This window comes from Oryzias latipes, chromosome 3 (genome assembly GCF_002234675.1).
Source record: "Oryzias latipes chromosome 3, ASM223467v1".
Lineage (NCBI taxonomy): Eukaryota > Metazoa > Chordata > Actinopteri > Beloniformes > Adrianichthyidae > Oryzias > Oryzias latipes.
The window spans coordinates 13,762,475-13,781,511 of record NC_019861.2 but is presented as its reverse complement, the minus strand read 5'-3'; the positions used below and the strand labels follow the sequence as shown (position 1 = coordinate 13,781,511).

At 38.5% G+C, this 19,037-nt stretch overlaps 1 protein-coding gene across 3 annotated transcripts in view; it reads right to left on the bottom strand.

Moving 5' to 3' along the window:
• Window positions 1–757: 757 nt before the first annotated feature.
• The window catches only part of pde8a (phosphodiesterase 8A), a 54,504-nt gene continuing 36,224 nt past the window's right edge, over window positions 758–19,037 (bottom strand). For all 3 annotated transcript variants that reach the window (XM_023953284.1, XM_023953287.1, XM_023953290.1), the window contains 19 exons: window positions 18,943–18,999; window positions 18,712–18,766; window positions 18,438–18,526; window positions 18,268–18,346; window positions 17,976–18,116; window positions 17,322–17,410; window positions 17,158–17,209; window positions 17,023–17,065; window positions 13,905–13,982; window positions 13,618–13,688; window positions 10,924–11,088; window positions 8,282–8,330; window positions 8,012–8,147; window positions 7,702–7,900; window positions 6,930–7,147; window positions 5,387–5,519; window positions 3,844–4,008; window positions 3,621–3,750; window positions 758–2,853 (listed from right to left, as the gene is read on the bottom strand). In XM_023953284.1, the coding sequence (XP_023809052.1) occupies window positions 2,747–2,853; window positions 3,621–3,750; window positions 3,844–4,008; window positions 5,387–5,519; window positions 6,930–7,147; window positions 7,702–7,900; window positions 8,012–8,147; window positions 8,282–8,330; window positions 10,924–11,088; window positions 13,618–13,688; window positions 13,905–13,982; window positions 17,023–17,065; window positions 17,158–17,209; window positions 17,322–17,410; window positions 17,976–18,116; window positions 18,268–18,346; window positions 18,438–18,526; window positions 18,712–18,766; window positions 18,943–18,999 (2,056 nt within the window). In that variant the 3' untranslated portion in view covers window positions 758–2,746. The remainder of the gene's footprint in view (window positions 2,854–3,620; window positions 3,751–3,843; window positions 4,009–5,386; window positions 5,520–6,929; window positions 7,148–7,701; window positions 7,901–8,011; window positions 8,148–8,281; window positions 8,331–10,923; window positions 11,089–13,617; window positions 13,689–13,904; window positions 13,983–17,022; window positions 17,066–17,157; window positions 17,210–17,321; window positions 17,411–17,975; window positions 18,117–18,267; window positions 18,347–18,437; window positions 18,527–18,711; window positions 18,767–18,942; window positions 19,000–19,037) is intronic.

The following is a 19,037-nucleotide window of genomic DNA, read 5'->3' as shown; positions in this document are numbered from 1 at the left end:
TCGGGGGCGAAAAGAGAATAATGAGGAAAAGTTTGTATCCCATGGTCCTCTGTTCCTTTAGAGAGACATTAGTTTGGTCCAGGGCGCTGATGGTAAACTAGTTCTCTGTGTGACCCAATGTATTATTGGTTCTTTTTAAGATATTATTAAAACTTTTTTATTTATGATTTTGCTAAGCTCAATCTTTTGTCAAATAAAATAATGGGGTGGAACAACATCCCTGCTGACATCAAGAGGCCTTATTTGCGCTACACTTCCTCTAAACTGGGATGATCTTATGCAGCACAGGAAGTTGCTTATTTTTAAAGAAAGTCATTGAAGCCTCTGTCAAAATGTAAGGAGCAATTTTAAATGTTGAGAAAATTATACTTTCTCTTTATACATTTTTCTTTTTATTCATGCCTTAAAAGAAATATAATACATATTTATTATAAAAGCAAAAATAAAAATAAATGTAAAGCAGTATCAAATTTTCCTAAAGGGTAATCTCCTGCTGGGTTTTGATCAGTGAGAAACAGGCCCAAATGGCTTTTACTGTGCAAGGCTGCAGACCCCTGTGCTAAATAAAGCTGCTGCCTTCAGCTTTTACCAATAATCAGTGATTAGATCAATTTTAAATTTTCAGGTTAAAGTTAAAAACTATGATTTACGTTTTAGAAAGCAGTTTTTTTCTTTAAGCAGCAAAGAAAGAGCTAATAGGAACAGATACATAAAACTAAGAGCTGTCAATGAACTCTGGCATGAAAGACACTGTGTATAAAGTTGAGATTTTATTTTTTTATTGAATAGTTTCTATTTTTTTTCTTCGTGCCTTCCAACCAAAGTGTGAATCAGAAGGAACAAACAAATCCCCCAGACTGAGTGTACAATTCTTTCAGAAAGAGAGAAATAAAGATAAGCATGGTCAATGCAGCTTATTAACCATCACTTGCTTAGCTGTTATGGCATTTATATACTGTTTAAAGAGGAAATATTCTTAATAAGCAACAATCTTTAACATATATTAGTATTCTAATCTGAATACAGCCTTGAGGAGAGACAAAAAAGCTTTTTCCTGGATCTTTGCATAAGGATGTTGTACAAGTGGGCAATAGAGAATGTTTGATCAAAAATCAATGTAAGCTGGCCTCTAGGAGACTGCTTAAGACAGTGATAGACAACGCTGCAATCCACATCTAGCTTTCCCATTAACCTTCTGTATACACACTGTGTGACTTTTTTTATTCACAGGAATTGTGAAAGCTATAATGGTTGATATTATCTGATGCAAATCCAGTGTAAAATTCATTGTCTATAAAAATATTGAGATTTAATTGAACATAATCTTCAAACTATGTTATAAGAAAAACTCCAGATGTCTGCTGCAGTTGCACAGTGGGATGTACTGTATAAATATTGTATAAAATAAGGCAGTCTTTTTCAGTAGGATAAACCAGATACAAAAATTTCTAGGAGAAAAAACTTTTCAAGTCCAAAATGTTTTCACATATTTCTGCTGTTGTCAAATGTCAAGCGAATTACAGCATTAAACCAAGAGCAAGGGATTGTTGCAACAATGAGTACACCCACACACTCACACCAGCAACCAAAACACTCCCACACATTCGCACATGCACGCAATCTCCTGATGATCAACAATAACAGCTTATTCTCCAATGCAACATCCCATCCCTGGACAAATCAATGAGACGTAGACATTTCTAATATTGTTTACAGTGCAATACAAAAGTTTTCATTTAAACTGGTACTGGATTCTTGATAAGAAAATAAAAATGTTTTATAATGCTCTGTATGAGGAACAATTTTGAATTTTGAGAGTTATAGTTGTATTTTTGTTCATCAGCTTTGGCTTTTTTTTTTTTTGCATGTTTATTCTTTTAAATCAACTAATTAATCTGTGTATTTCGATATAGAAAATATGGAATATCTAAGAAAAATTAATTTACCAAATTCAATGTAATTAAACACCTATAATCAAGGTTTTGAGGTTTTTTTTTTGTCTCTTTGCAGTGGACTAGAACAAAAGTCCCTCCCCACCCGACCCATTAAGGATCTCCCCTCACGTCGAGTGTGAAAGATATGCATCAGCGTGGATGTGTGTCGGAAGGACATATGAAGATATTGCCTGAAAACAAAGAAACAAACAAAAGGAAAGCAGTGGAGTGTTCTTTCATGGCGTTGCCTCCAGGACTTATAGGAGTAGTCCTGTCTTGCTGGGAGCTGATTGGTGGAGGTCAAAAGTGACTACATGGCCTGGCGTGGACCGGACACCTTCATATGCAGAATACGCACTCAGCCGCTCCTTCTGTAAACAAGCAGTTTTTACGCTAACAGCAACTTCAAAGGTAGACAGGAGTGCCTCCGTGGTAACCATAGGATGGATGCTTTGCCAAGACACCGGTGAAGACCTTTTTTTTTTCCCAGTTATGTCACTTTACCAGCTACACTGCGAATGCCCGAGAGGCATGAGAGGTTCATAAGGATTCTACACATCTGTGTCTGTTTGTCACAGTTCTCATCTGGCGGGCTTGTAAAGCCAGCAGCTTTAGTGCTGCATCAGGAAGTCCGTCTGTGGTTTCTGTACGGATGGACATGCGGACGCTTTGCGTGCTACAGAGGCAGGAGGATTGAAGGCGAGGAGGCCCTGTGGCTGGCTGGGCTGGCAGCAAAAGAATTGGCCCAGCTGGAGATAGGGGGTCTGCCTCGAACGGCAGAGTGTTGGGGGGGGGGCAAACACTGCAGCCCCTTACTCCGGTGGTGGTCTCAGGCTGTGCAGCTTCCGCTCATCCAGGCCTTTCCAGTACTTGAAGTTATTGTCCAAATGCTGCATAAGATTAGGGAGGTCTGCGAAAGCTGGAACGAGAACAAAGAGAGGCTCAGGTTTGAAATCAGAACAAGTGGATCATTTTCTGAGCAAACATCTAGATGAATATGAGAAATTGCTGTAAGCCAAATAAATATATATACTTTTTAAATACCCGGTTAACTTACATTATTTTATAGTTTAAAAATAAACACGTTTAAAATGGTGTATTTTTATAGTCTTGAAGTCCCACTCCAACCATCTTTTGATCTATTTTAAAAGCATTCCCAGTGGTCTTTTAATTATGATTATGCCGTTTTTAGCCAAAATAAAAAAAAAAAAAACCTGCGTCATTTTCTAGGACATAGTTGCTGCAGAGCAGCAGTTCATCAGAAATTCACATAAGAGTTCTGTGCAGAACTGTGCGGAGTAAGCTTGCCCCTATTTCTCATCATCCATCTGTTTACACACTCTTCCGCTAGGCTTACAGCCCCATACTACCCCATCATAACATTAGTAGTGGAATTAAAAACAGTAATATTGGAGCTATTCAGTCGTACAGTTTTGAGCCAGATGCCAGCTCCGATGAGGAAAACAAAGACGTACATGGATCTATTTGTCTGTGTTTGTTTGCATCAGAATAAAGCAGAGCAGGGAGCTTGTGGCCCACTGATTGTACCACTGATTGTATTTTTTCCTCTTCTCAAACACAATTTAAATCTGAATTTTCTTTATATTTGTCTTCCGTCGTGGGAAAAAATGCCACAAGAAAATATTAAAAACACACGTTCCAAGTGTTGGTGGTTTGGCGTCTTACCATCCCATGCATCAAACATGTCCGTTATGAAGTAGTCTATAAAGGAAATCTGGGACTTTGGGATGCTACATGTGTTCCTGTCAAACACAGGCATAACCACTGGCAGACCTTGCCTCTTCTCCTCATCCGTCTGCAGCAGGGACAAGAGCAGATGAATTTAACATGAGTTACAAATAAACTGTTTATTTACAAAACAGTACAATGGAGTCCTATTTCATTTCACCTGTGCAAAATACTCCTCTGAGATGCGTCCGGCCCATTCTATACAGAGCTCTTGAGGCCTGCATGGATTAGAGATATCGGCACATTTAATCAGCATCCGCTTGACGAGGATTCGATTCTCCGGGGACGTCAGAATACTTTTGACAGATTCCTCGTCATTGTTGCTCTGAAACCGAGAAGAAAAAAGCATTAGAAAAAAGAGAACTACAACCTTGAATATTAAATTCAAGCAATTCCTATCAAACACAAAAGTTAAATTACTTTCAGAACTACTTAAGACACTTTATGAATTTAATATTAAATGTTTATGATACATCCGTAAAGAATTTTAAGCTTAAAACAAAACCAAGCATCTAAGGTGATTTACATTTAAAAGCTCAACCTACCAGAGTGTACCTAAAATTAACCTAAATGACCTCACACCATCCCTTTTAAAAGTCACTGCCGCTTTTAAAAGTCTGTTTTTAGCATTCCACACAAAGATGGGAAAGATGTTACTAGGTTGTAAAATTCTCTTTCCTCAAATACCAGTACTCTAACCAGACAGCAGGCTATGTGCCAGCTGAGATGTTAACATCTCTTAGTCCAGGGGTTCCCAAACATTTTTGCAAAGAGAGCCCGAGTTGGTGAGGTGAAAATATGTAAGGCACAACCATTAAGCCTGTGTTCTTTGACCCTCATAATAATATTAAATGTAAATGAACCACTTAATGAAAAATGTATTGCAATGGAATACTTTTCATTTCTTTACATAAAATAGAAATACATCTAAATAAACATACATACACACACACACACCTACCTACCTACCTACCTACCTACCTACCTACCTACCTACCTACCTACCTACCTACCTACCTACCTACCTACCTACCTACCTACCTACCTACCTACCTACCTACCTACATATCTATCTATCTATCTATCTATTTTAAACCAAATTCACTATGAATTTCATTTTTTTGAAAACCAGAAATAATGAATTAATAATGAAGAAAAAGTCTGGGGAAAAAACAGCACTTTTGTCAGCATTGATTTAGGGTTTATGTGATATGCAACATATTATTCACAACTGAATGGTCACTTTAAACTTACAAATGTAAATCCTGTGAATAGGAAAATTACACAAATAGTTATCTTATTTTGACCTCAGGAACAAATAAATCTGTTCTTCTCATTTGGCCCTTAAGGTTCTGAAGGTCAAGCAGTCACAGATTGTTGTCATATGTTTACAACAACTTATAACGTAATTTGGCCAATTTACAATCACACAGTTCTTAGAAAGTGAGGGGGGATGCGTGTTATTGATTTAACGACAGGACCCCGTGGGCCGGTAGAAATTTGAGTGTCAGCCGCATTTAGCCCAGGTGCCGGACTTTGGACATGGCCATCTTAGTCTGAAAATATCATTGATTGTACATTCCTGCACTTAATGTGAATCAATGACAAATTTCCCCACTAAATTTAAAGATCCATCATTGGTTTCAGAATAGTTGTAGAACATGACAACATTTGAATGGGGTGATTTCTTTTGCTCTTCTAACCCCGTTCTCCTCCAGAGCAGCCAGCGGTTTGTTGATGCTGTTCACAAATTTGTTGACGTGTTCAAAGTGTTTGGTCATCTCAGTGGCGAGCACCATGTCTATGATGGCCTGTCGCAGTGTTCGGTATTCGTTCCTAGAGAGAGAGAAAAGAGGAGGGAGACATGGACATAAGTCAGATGGGCCAGGGAGGGAAAGGCAGCAAAAGGAGTGCAAAAGAAGAGAGTGGGAGGGAATGACAGTGTGGTAAATAGTGTGGAAACCCATGTGAACAGTCTTCTTCTGATGGCAGTGACAGCAGCCATGAATGGCTGCTTTGTTCACCGTCCCCCTCTGAGGGGACCAGCACATGTGAGCTATTCTGATTTGGGACTGAAATCACATTACCATCCTGCCACCGTTAACACACCACATACACAATGTTGTTCTTATAGCAGGAAAAATGCACACTGGCATACATAATACTAAACTGCTGTGGCTACAAAATAAAAGAACAAAAATTGAATAAAAATGAACAAATACTAAAAATAATTTGTTAGAACCTTGATTTTAATACATCATAGCGCTGTATTGCAAGTATCAGGTACGATGTCAACACTTGGAGAGTAAAGGCAGTCAAAAAAAGAAACAAATACTTTCTTATTTTTAACAGAAAAAAAAGGTCACATTGTTGGTCTTCATTGATGATTTAATATTTTCGTGGGAATGAGACCAACAGGCCTGTATTTGTGTTGGAAACAATTTCAGTTTTTCTTGATAGTCAGGGAACCTTCATAAAGTCATATGTGGTAATGTTACTTCAGTAGGTACGATTATGCTTTGTTTTAGTCTATATTTTTGGAGTAAAACTTTTGTTCTCTTCTGTCTGAAACTTTGCTAAAGCTGACTTTGGTGAACTTGGTCAAAAATGTCTTTACCTCATTGCATTTCTAAGTTTTATAAAGCCAACATTTATTTTACTCAAGCACAAACATCTAAATGGAAGCAGAAGCCTAATATTTTACAACTGTTTAGCTTTTGGTATTTCAGCTACGCATACAGACGGTTACAATAATGAATGTTGGTTTGTCAAATACATCTAACAAAAACATATCATTTTGGTTTAATATGGAGAATTAAAAAGAAGCAAAATGATGAAATCTAAAAGTTATGAAACAAACACATGTTTCCACAAAATATTTAGTGCAATAATTTAGTAAAATTATTACTAATTTACCTATCCATGTTATAGGGTTAAATAAAAACACAAATTTTAAAGATTTAATGAGACATGTTAAGCTTTCCATAAGGCATATAATATAGCATTTTATGCAATAAGACAGTAAAAACAAGGAAGTTGTTCCCCTGAAGTTTGTAAGACGTCTACATTACAAAATTGCTGAGAATAAAAACATGAATTGGAATCTGCTTCTAAAGCAAAGTCAAGAATAAAAGTCGATACAAATGACTCTTTTATGTATAATTATTACATGAATTAAATACTGTATGTTTTTTAGGGACAGTTGGACTTTTCCTTGATCTTTCCTGAGCACCAGGAGAGTCTTACCTTTCTATGTTTTTAAAGATGTTACACTTGTCATCTCTTGTGGTGATCTGGAAGGCCAGTGCAGCGTGGTGGCTTTCTAGAACAGCCGTGTCATTGTAGAGGATGGCCAGCTCGCTTCCTGCGTTACAGAGGAAGCTGTTGGTGCGGCCTGGGTGGTCAACATCGTGAACGGTGGCAGCAATCAGGGCAGCCACCTCATCAATGGGATCCAAACTTTGCTGTATGGGGAAAAAAAAAATTACATTTGCAATTTAATTCAAGGATAAAAAAAACCCTGCTTGAGTTAGCATCACACCACCTAGAAAAACTTTTAAAAAAGTATTCTGTAAAGATATTTCTTTTACATACATGCCAAAGTATTTTTAGATTACTCTGAATTCATTAACCTTGAGTAATGCCATCTTAGTCAGCTGGCTTAGCCATGTTGCGCTCACTCTACGCCGTTCAAAAATAGACAGTTTGATAATGAGCTTAAGCTCTTGAAACACTGACACACTTGGGGAAAAACTGTGCCCCTCATAGCAAGCTACGAGAGAACAACTTGACAGGGAAAACTCACAAAAATAATTCAGACAAAGTTGGGATATGGAAAACATAACAGGACTGAATTATTGTAAATAAATAATTCAAGTTCACCTTTGGAAAAAATACGGAAATCTCAAGCTAGGTAAGTTTGCTTAGATTTTTACTGCAATTAAATCTGCCAAGTAAAGACAATCTAAGCACTTGAAAGGCAGTTGCCATGCTCTAGTATTATTGTTTGTCATTTTACCTTGACTCTTTCCTTGCAGAGAAAATAGGCAGTTGCATGCAACACATCAGCCGCATGGCTGGAGTTGTGGTACGAGTTACTGGAGTGGTAGTTTGCTTCAATCACTTGTAACCAGGAGCGCAAAGTGGCTTCAGGGCAGTTTAGGAACTCACAGACTCCAAAACGAGAGAAAATCTTCAGGCCCAAGTAGGTCAGAGGCCTGTAGGAGGATTCATTATGACAGGAAAAAAAAAAAATCATCCAGACCCATCCTGCATCCTGAGACACAAAACACAGCTACGGAAAGCCATTCAGTGGCTTTTTGCCTCACCGCTTCATGGTGGCAGCCTCTAAGGTAAAGACATCAAAGTCCCAGGAGTCTTCGTTCTCCATGGTCTGTGCAATGCGAGGCGGGATGTCATTTAATGACAGAGGGGTCGTCAGGTGACTGGGGAGGTGGTGAGGTTCTGTGAACAACAGGGGGGAAAAAACTCTCAAATGAGGAGGGGAAGGTTTGGAAATTCCCTGTTCGACATTTTTACATGAACAAGTCATATGTATTTTTTTTTTTGTCTTTAGTGACTAATCTAAATAAACTCACGCTTTGTGGAGAGGATGTACTCATTTCCTGACAGTCTGCGTAAACCATCCTGTTAAAAAAAGAGGGAAAACCAAAAAAAAGATTTAGGGGATGACAAAGATAAAAAAAAAACCTTTCTGATCAAGTGCAACTGCAGAAGCACAGATCTGGTAGAGTCATTTTGCCTTATCTCTGATTTAATGAAGTTTTCTGAGCAGAGTGAAACAAGACATGCCTCTATTTAAATAAAAGGCGGATCAGCCTTGGCCATGAGCCCGCTTTAATATAATTAAAATACGAGCTACAGCTCCAGACATTTGTTTTGACCAGATTTTCCCAGCAAAGAACAGCGTGTTTCTATCACCGAGAGATCTTATTGCAATATTGCTCTTATTGCCTGTTTCTGTTTGTTTTTGCATTTGAAATGATTAAATCAAATCAAAATACGCCAATAACAACATATATGTTTTATTAATCCACCTTTTTTTGATTGAAAAGTACAAATCTAAATAAATATTCTTCCAACTGCAGTTTGGACATTTTCTGGAGGTCTTCTATTTGTTGACACCAAAAATGACTTCCCCACTGCTGAATTTGGCATGCTAACAAAACCAATACCAAGCCCAAATAATAATTATCAGATGCATGAAATGTAATGGTTGTGTCAGAAATGACACCATGGTGATTTATGGTCCCACCTTAGCTAATGTACAGTAAATTGTGTGAAAATGATGTTTGTCTTCCTCTAGGCATAGCTGCAAGCTGTAATCGCAAATGGGGCTCATCAGTGGGGAATAAAAAAACACCCCAGTATAATGACCCCGCTCTCTTAGGACCGAGTCATACCAGCTGGGTTTAATCAGACTACCCATTAAGAAATTGGTTTGAAGGAAAAATATTTTAACAGCTCATGGTTGGATTACTATGAAATACCAAAAACAAAGCATTCATTCCCCCAGGAGGTTTAATAACAATAGTGCTTTTGACGCTTTTATGCACGTAGATTTATTCATTGAAGCATATTTGGTAAAACTGTGATAAATGCTATACATCTGCTTGATGACATTGTCACTTTACTTGTTGTGGTAAGAAATTTTCTTGAAATACAATATGTCTATCTATCTATCTATCTATCTATCTATCTATCTATCTATCTATCTATCTATCTATCTATCTATCTATCTATCTATCTATCTATCTGTCTATAGATATAGATAGATATATGCCATAAATCAGCATTTTATTCTATAGCTTAAAATGACTAAAGGTTACATATATGAGTATAATTACAGGGCTAAACATTTATAAGACTAAAACAAACAACTTAGAATGACAAACAACATTGCCTATGTTAGGGGAACACAAAAGTGTATGTATTTCTGTCAATGGGATAAGTTGAAGAATTACATGGAGGAAAGTATAACAGTGAGTCAAAAATACAGTACAACAGAAACTTTTGGAAACAAAACTTAGAAAATAAGAAGTGTAATAGGACAATGTCATGACTTCATGATGTTGTTTTGGTACCTTGATGCTTTTTTCCCTTTAATTCTTTGGTGTTTATGTAAATAATTATATGTGAGAATGTATGCATAAAATATCATATACAATTACATTCTGTTTTTATGTTCATTTAACTATTCTATTTTTTCTTTGAATAATTTCCTTTTATTTTCAATCATTTTTTGTATTGATCGCAAATGGAGAGGTGTAACAGACGTTTCTATATAAATTGGGCGGTTGGGAGTGTGTGGGTGTGTGTCACAGAAAGAAATGTTTACTTCACAAGTGAAAAAGGAAGAGGAGACTGGCTCATCTTTGACCCGTGCATTGTCTCATGGTGGCGCTGCCTCTGTACACAGCAGCTATTTTAAGAATTTCACTTCACAAAGATAACAGCTCCTCTTTTAATGTTTGCTGTGTCTTCTGAGTTCAAACCTAGCAACTGGTCTCCACGACAAACTGAAACCCAGTGTTGGTAAAACACAACTTTCAGTCAGGAGCTCCGTGAACAGGACGGTACATAAATGACCCCGGATAAACTGCTCACGGCTTTGTTGTTTTTATATCTTGTACAAAGCAAACGTCTGCGGTGTTGGCCTAACACCTCTGCGCAAGCCTTTGTGCTCCCATAGCATACACGTTTATGTCAGGCCATGCTTATTCATCTGATCCAGAGAACAGGATGTCTCCAGACCTGTGAAGTCAAGAGGAAAACGTTCATGCGAGTGTGACTGAGTCTGTGTTCGGAGCGTGTGCAGAGGGGGGGGGGGGGGGGGGGGGGTTGTGAGGGGAGAAAGGGTGGGCTTTCCTCTCCAGCTTACAGAAGCACAAAGGACAATCTAACACTTCCTCTGGGTTTGCTGCCAAGACTGCCAACTTGGCACTCTTTTCTACTTTTTTTTTTTTACCAACACTGTCTTGTTAAACTGTTGTCTCTTCGGTTCCGTCTCCCTCTAATATGAACAAGAATCCCGGGAAAAGCACGAGTCCTCACGCCGCCGACTCCTGGCTGATAGATCACAGGCTTTCCCTGCACCTTGTTTGTGTATCTTCATCTTTATTATATCACCGCCAGCTTGATTATGATGGAAGGACGTTGTTTGGGCGGGTTTCAGTTGTTTTGAGAGACTTTTATGTCTTGAAATGGATAGGCTACTTACTGTCATCAGCCCCCCCACAAGGTCATTTGTGTGGGGATCTTCATCCTTGGTGCCTAGCTGTGGGGAGTAGAGCTCTGTTGTCCTCAGGATCTCCAGGACCCGATCCAAAGCCTCTGCCACAGGCATTGGACTGCTTTCCTGCGCTGCATTAATGATGTTTATTACCTGAAAACGAAAGAAAAGAAAGTATAATTAAGATTAAATAAAGAACTAAGAAAATAATAAACACATAAAAGGCCGTATTTTTCTCAGATAATTACTTATTCAGAGTACATTACCATTAAATCTACATATCCAGCCAGTGTCCGTTTCTGGGTGACCCAAAGCCTCTGGACCCAGGCCAAAAAAAATAAAATAAATAAATAACCTCTGTCCCCTGTGATCTTAAGCATTTAAGCAAAATTAGGGACAAAAAGGTCACAAATAAAACTGAGCCCCCCTGGGAAAGCTGCATAATTTTTTCAATTAAACTAGCATACAAAGGTCCCTGCAGCAAATGCATATTAAACCAATGTTTTATATTAGCTGGTAATGAAATTTGTATTTCAAAGTTATGGCTGTTGTGTTTTTTATGTGTATACTATGGCATTAAATCAAAATATTGTTATTCGCACTAAGTTTTAGCAACTTGCAAGACCGTTACTGAACAGTGAGAACCTCTAAACCTAATCCAGCATCGTTAAATGACGGTAAAGAAAAGGATAAATAAAGACCTTGAGATTCAAGAGAAACTTTAGATGAAAGTTTACAACTCAGTAGTAGATAGAAAGACAGAGAAGGTTAAGGTCATCTAAGTACACAAAGCTACAAGCTAAGAAACCACATGCAATTTGGATGCAATCTCTGTGGACTACTCCTTTGCCACAGTCGCCACAGTCATGTTTGAAGAAGGAAAAAAAGGGTAGTATTTAATGGATGACATCCTTGCCAGCATTTCAGCAGAATTATTATTCTTTTAGGACCAGTGGCCAGACAAAATAATGCCAGAAAATGTAGAAAGAACCAAGAAAGAAAGAAAACCCTTAGCTTTACTCTGACTTATAAGATGATTTATCTTAACGGTTTAAATCTTCAGACTATCACCAGCCGCAGGTGACACTCCAGTGCAGCTTCCTTTACTCTTAATTGGAAACAAATTATAGCACTTGACATATCACAAGATTGAAAGTGTGTTTTTTCTCTGTATTTAACCTTCCAGGTTGCTTTCTACAACAGAGAATCTCTAATTTAGGAAGAGTTTGAGGAGATCCTGTTGATGATGGAAATTAGGAATTTGGGCAGCTCAAGGAGGCGAAGAGGTAAGGAAGGATCAAACATCAAGCAACAGGACCTCAGTCACTGGTGGTGTGTATTTCTTATAAAAAAAATAACTCACCAAAGATGCCAAAAAAACAAAACTCCTAAACCTAGTAACTTTAGAATAAAATGAATGAAATAAAAACTTTAGATACTGTTCAAATACAGGCAAACATTTCTAAAGTGATCAAAAAGATACAAATAGCTTAATTTTTAATACAAATCTCTGTTTAGGAATTAGTTTCAATGTTATAAAAATAAAAGTTTAACTCTGATCATCTTTTGATCTGTTGTGAAAGGGTTCCCAATGGTCTTTTAATTACGATAATGCCGGTTTTAGCCAAAATAAAAAAAAACTGTGTCATAGTCACATAGTTTCTGCAGAGCGGCAGGAGTTCATTTGAAATTCACCTCTGAGATGTGGGCGGGACCGCTGGCCTAGAGTAAGCCCGCCCCTTTTCCATCATCTCTCTGTTTACATACTCTCCTGCTAGTTTACAGCCCCTCACAAACCCAAACTAACATTACCGGTAAAACAAAAGGCAATATAGGAGCTATCCAGTCGTACGGTTTTGTGCCAGAATCCAGCTCAGAGGAGGAAAAAAAGACGTACATGGATCCATTTGTCTGCAAGTGAATATCAGAATGGAGCAGAACTCATATGTCTCTCTTAAAAGCTCCTTCCAATGGCATTTTTGCATCTGCTCCCTATTCACAACAATTGAAATAAACAAATACTCAGAAATGCAATTTTAAGATTAATTTCATACATGTCCTCCATCAGTAGAAAAATGCCGCAAGAATATCTTAGGAACACATAAAACATCGGAGTTAAAACATAGAATCAGCATCTCCTATAATAACAATGTTTTTGCTTAAAACTGAATGGAGAGGAGGCAGGGGTGGCAGTAACACTGCACACCTTTGGCAAGGTCAACATACAAGAGCAAGAACACAAGTTCTCACTAATTTGCTTGTGCACACACACGAACAGTGCCAGCAGTTATATCAGTGCATTATTCTCAGGAGGATGACGCCTACAGGGACTCAGTGCACAGTCAAATGATACAGCAGAGGAACTGCAGTGTGTCATATGAGCCATCCTCAGGGACTTTCTCCTTCTCTGAGTATCCTCGCTTGCAGACTTCATCAACCACAGAAACAGCAGGTCATTCTGCTCCAACATGCTTTCCTGTCTTGTGCATAAAATGCGGCATTTTATCAGTCCATCTCCTGTTGAAATGGTGTGTGTGACCTCAATGCTTACTGCTTGTAGCTGTATAAGGAGTGCTGATGGCACTGTTGGCAGTTTTATAACACAAATGTTCAGTCATAAGACTCAAAACATCAGTACTAAGTGATAATCATATGATAGAAGCCAGGAGCGATGAAACCCACCTTGGTGATTGGAGCCTCTATAGTCATGGAGTGAATTCGGGCCATGGAGGAGTGTCTTCTTTGTGAGCTTCCTGTGAGGATTAAAAATAGTACAGAAAAAAAAGCATTTTATAAACCTTCTGAATGGATAGGATTCAAGAACAAAGCAAGCAGCAGTTTTCCCAACCAAATTCTAGTTTGCGCATGCGCACATCCCATTAACACATAACCCAAAACGGACAACAGGGAAGGCTTCCAAGCTGACAAGAGGCCCAGAGTTTCCGTCATCTGTCTCCCTTCACTCTCACCATCGCTCCCCCGAGATGTTGTGGATCTGACGTCCAGAGAGCCTTTCCTTCGGTCTTTGTGCTTACTGGATTGTATGTCTGGGGAGGAGAGGACATCTTAACTTAACACACATGAGCACAGAAGTGCTACTCAGGTGTGCTTGAATTTGAAGAATCAGTGACTCAAATAAGCTTTAGATGAAGTTTGGAACAAAAGAATCCAACAGATTTATGTAGAAATCGCAGCACTGTGAGAGAAAAAAACAACTGACAATTATCTTTGGGACATTGATGGTATCAAAATTTGTATGCTCTAGTTTTTTATAAATATCCCCAGACTTGAGGATTGACAATCAGGACAGAACCAGCAGCTAATCAATCTTTATAGTAATGAAAACCAGGACCACAGTGTTTCCTAGAATTTCATTGTTTGCATGAGCAAAGACAATACAGATCCTTCATTCATTTATCGTTACACATTTTTCACACATACTTATCACACTAGATTAAGGGGTACTGTTGACTAGTCTATTTTAATATTTCCTAGATTTTCATCCATCCACCTATCCATCCATCCACCCACCCACCCACCCACTTATCCATCTCTTTAAAAAGGTAAATGTTGAAAAGAAACTGCTTAAATAATGCTAAGTTATATGCTTGATTTTTTTTCCAAATGTGAATGTAATCAGACAAAACAACAACACTTTTAATAATCATACATTTGCTAACCTTGTTATATCCAGATAAATAAGTAGAATTTTAAATAACTAAACTTAAGGAAACCTGTTCACCACTTTTTTTTGCCAATATGACATATGCTGACATTATCCAATACACCTTGAACAACAGGTAACGGGTATCCATCATTAAAGGGCCTATTTCATGCAAAATCAACCTCATTGAGCTTTTAAGTGTATTATAATAATAATTCCTAAACAAAACAACAACCCCAAAGCGGTATTTTGATCTGTTCACACATTTCTGAGTATTCCTCTAAAAACCTGCGCTCTGAGCACCAGCCCCTCCCAATCCATGAAAACGAGCAGGTTCTAAAATTGTGACATCAACTGAGAACAGCCCCTTCCAGAAAGAGTCTGAGCTGTCAGCACCGCCCCCAGGCTAACACACACATACACACACACCCACAGAGTTAGCGGTGATCGGGTAAATGCTTTTATTTTATATGCACAATACGCACATCCATCTTTGCAAAAGTTCGGGTGTTAATTGTTTTTGTGGATGCAATGCAGACATGCTGCAGACGCAAGCTGTAGGATGACGTCATGAAATGGGCGGCACCCACAAGGAGTGAAAGCCGGTCGAGTCGTTTTACTTCCGGATGGAAAATTAGATGCGAAAATAACTCAAATGTCATAAAAGATTTGTTCCTGAGTACGCAAGAGGTAATACATTATCATATACTATAGATATAGTTTACTCTGAAAGGCTTTAGAAAAGCGTGATATAGGCTCTTTGAATTATAATTGTTATAAGACCTTTCTAGTTTCTCCATTTTCAAATACTTTTTTTGTGCTATGGCATTTTATCAAGCCAAACTTTCAAATTGCTCTGCATCCCATCTATTTGCAGGAGGTGCACTGATAAGTTCATAAATGAGCGTCAAAGCTGCATCATTTTTAAGACTTTTTGCTCTTTACTCTGACTACCTAATATTTACCTTTCTATACAATTATTTGCAATATTAATATTGCACTTGCATTATCGAGCAATTGTAAAACAAACATCAATTCATTTTCTTAACCTGCTTATTTTTGTGGCGGGTCAGAGATGCTGGAGCCTACCCAGCTATTGTCTGGCAAAGGTGAACATTTTGCCAGTCCATCAGAGGACGACACAGAGACAGACAGACAACCACACACTTAGATTCACACCTAAGGAGTCACCAATTAACCTATGAAGCACATTTCTGGACTGTGGGAGGAAGCTGAAGTGCCCGGAAAAAACCCACGCATGCACACGGATAGAACATGCAAACTCTACACAGAAAGGACCCAGTCGTGATTCAGACTCTTGCTCTGAGGCCAGAGTGCTAACCACTACACCACAGTGCAGCCCCAACTCTAAACAAATTGTTCAAATGTTACAAACAAAAAGTACTGAAAACAAAGTCTCCTACATTAATTATGTTTCTACAATTAACAATTTTTGCTAATTTCTAGCAAGCTCTAAGTTTCTGTCGCCAGGACTCACATATGTCGTTAAAATTCATGTTTTCATTTAGACTCAAAGGGAAAACTGCTCACTAAATTCTTTTAAGATTATATTATGACACAAGAATGAAATAAACACATAGAGGTGCTTGGAAAAATCTGTAAGTGAAAGTGTTTTATTAAACTTGGTGTGAAATGTAATGTGCTGGAACAGCATGAAAAGCTTCACAAACGAATAGCTGTGAGCCAGTGACGTCAGCACAAGAACGATATGATTCCCATTATGTTTGCTTTTCAGGAGTTGAGCCGCAGCAATTTGAAATCAGCTGCAGCTGCGGGCTGGCTTTTCAACTGAAATAAGAGAAGTTTTTGAAGGTCAACAAAAGACAGATTTCCACTCCTTTCAGAAATTACCCAACTAGATTGAGCAGAATTCGAAGCTGTCGCAAGGACGTTTTAAAAATTTTGGTCAACAGAAATGTGTGTTTTTTTCTGGCTAATCTTTTGCTGATAGAGCATGCGTGAAATGGTCAAAGGCAAAGAATTTGTTTGCAAAACTTCACTGTGCTGCAAAAAAAGGCTATTTGGCTCATTGAAGAAAGAAACAGTTAATGTGAAAGGCCCAATTCTAGACCTAAAATGATCAAAATAATAAATCTTTACTAATAAATTGAATAAAAATAGCTCCATCTCTAACACAATTTGTCCTATTTTTTACTTTTGTTGTCTTTTTTACCTCTTAGACGACAAACACATGAGCTACTTCTTGTGTGGAGGACATCATGGTTTCTCAACTATTAATCAACTTAAACTAGTAATCTGATCTCTTTACTTCTGAAAGTTTGACAAGTTCGGCATTAAGAGCGGGCTTAAAAAACAAACCTGTTGTAGATAAGACCTGGAAGAAGAAGTTCCCCACAAAGATCATTTTTATGAAACAAAGAAAAGTCTGGGATTGATCTCACCTGTTTGAGACTCTGCTTGCACGCGCTCACTGGATTTATCGCTCTGCACAAACAGAGAGGGTGGGAGGAGAAGAAAAACTGACTTCCACATCAACATATTCACTATTAAACGCCACAACTTTCAACCAAGCTTACCTTATTATTATCATTTAAAGGCCTGTTGATAGACACATAGTGTCTAATTTTTCTGTGAATGACAAAAATATATCAGTACCTGAATGAAGAAAGGTAAAGGGGGTTACTATGGTAAGCCTAGTGCATTTCTGGAAAGGAAACTTTGGGTCTTAGTCTAAACTCACCCCCCCTGTCCAATTACAGGTGTGATCTTCACATTTTGTTGAACGCTGTCTCCATTCTTCTTTTTGGCATAATAAATCCCCTGCCACTCCTGGGGGGGGGGGGGGGGGGGACAGGAAAACACAAAAATTCCCTGTAAATCAATTCAAAAATCTGACTTGTACCCTGTGCATTGTGGCAGTGGTCGCACTACAAGTGTGGGGTATGTATTTCAGAGAGCAGCAATTTGCTTTAATGGGCAGGGGGAGCTCTCAAAGGGTCCTGGGGCTTGTTTGATGCCCCCCCCCACCACCACCACCACCACCTGGAGATGGCTTTAGTGGCTTAAAAAGACCCGTCCTGCTGTTAGCCTGCCTGGGACTGACCTTCGCTCTCTGTGTAGTAAGATTACAGCAAATCCATCCACTGCTGCTCTTCGGCACATAAAATAGAGCCGCTGGATGGAGGCTCCGCGGTGCGGACTGACAGAACATGTGAACGGATGAACACGCATGCATGGACCAACATGAAAGCTAGAGCAGACTTCTGTGTTGATACCAGAGGGGATCTTTACTTTGCCAATAGTGTTACACTTGTATATTAAAGAGGAAAAAAATTGTGTTTGGATCAAGAATTTCATAAAAACACAAGAGTAACATCTCAGAAATGAATATTACCTTTCCTTTTAGTATACAGGAGTTTATTGTTTCAAGGAGATCAGGCTTATTCTTCTCACTTTTAGGCACTTCTATTATTTCTTTCCCTATTAACTCGCTTTGTTGGTAGCCCATTATGGACTCGTAGGCAGGATTCACATACTGTAAGGAAAAAACACAAACAAGACCCATTTTTCACACTCCATTGGTAATGGTATCAAGACAGAAAAGTCAAATAGATACCAATTAGACAGGTGGGTTACAGTATTTATATAGACAGTAGTTTGACAGGGGGGACACAGGGAAAACACACCTGAATGACTTGATCTTCAGAAGTGATCTCTATGGCGTCTTGGCTTTGTTCCAGCGCTGTGAAAATGGCGTTGCCAGCCCTGGATACGAACCATTACAGACACCATTAAGAGCATAGAACTGACTTTAAAATGTTTTTAAAAAAAGTATTAAGCATTTTTTTATTCTTACCTCAGTTTAAACTGTGCCAGCACTTCTCCATGCTCTAACTGTAGCAGCTCATTGTAGCAGGCCATCATGTTGGCATTTTCTACATATCTCTAATGGCCAGAGAAGCACACGTCACTCCAATGTGTTTGTCACATTTATTTACAAATGAATATTTGAAATAAAATAATCTAAAAAGGGGCCAACTAGTCTTCCAACAGGTTGAGCTGGAACTTAAATGGGATCCTATAGATAAAAAGATACGTATGCAGACAGCAGAAGTCACTATAAGGCTTACCCTATTAAACCCAGCATTGATCAGCGGCATCACAGAGGCTTCCTCTCTGTCTGGCCTTAAAAAGACAAAAGCAAAGAGCACCAAAGCGTCACATGACACATGCTTGCTTAGAAAACGTTGCATACGTTGCAGGCCTACGTTCAGCGATTTAGCCGATAATTTTTTACTCTGACAGAACTCTGATCATAAACTAGTTAAAACACAAAGAAAGAGCAGAATGCAAGTGTGTACCTTTTCACAACGGCGACTATCACAGTGTTTTCTGAAGAGTTGACCGCTCTCATTGACCTAAATGTAAACAGAAGGAGCCTTTTATAGCCAGTGAA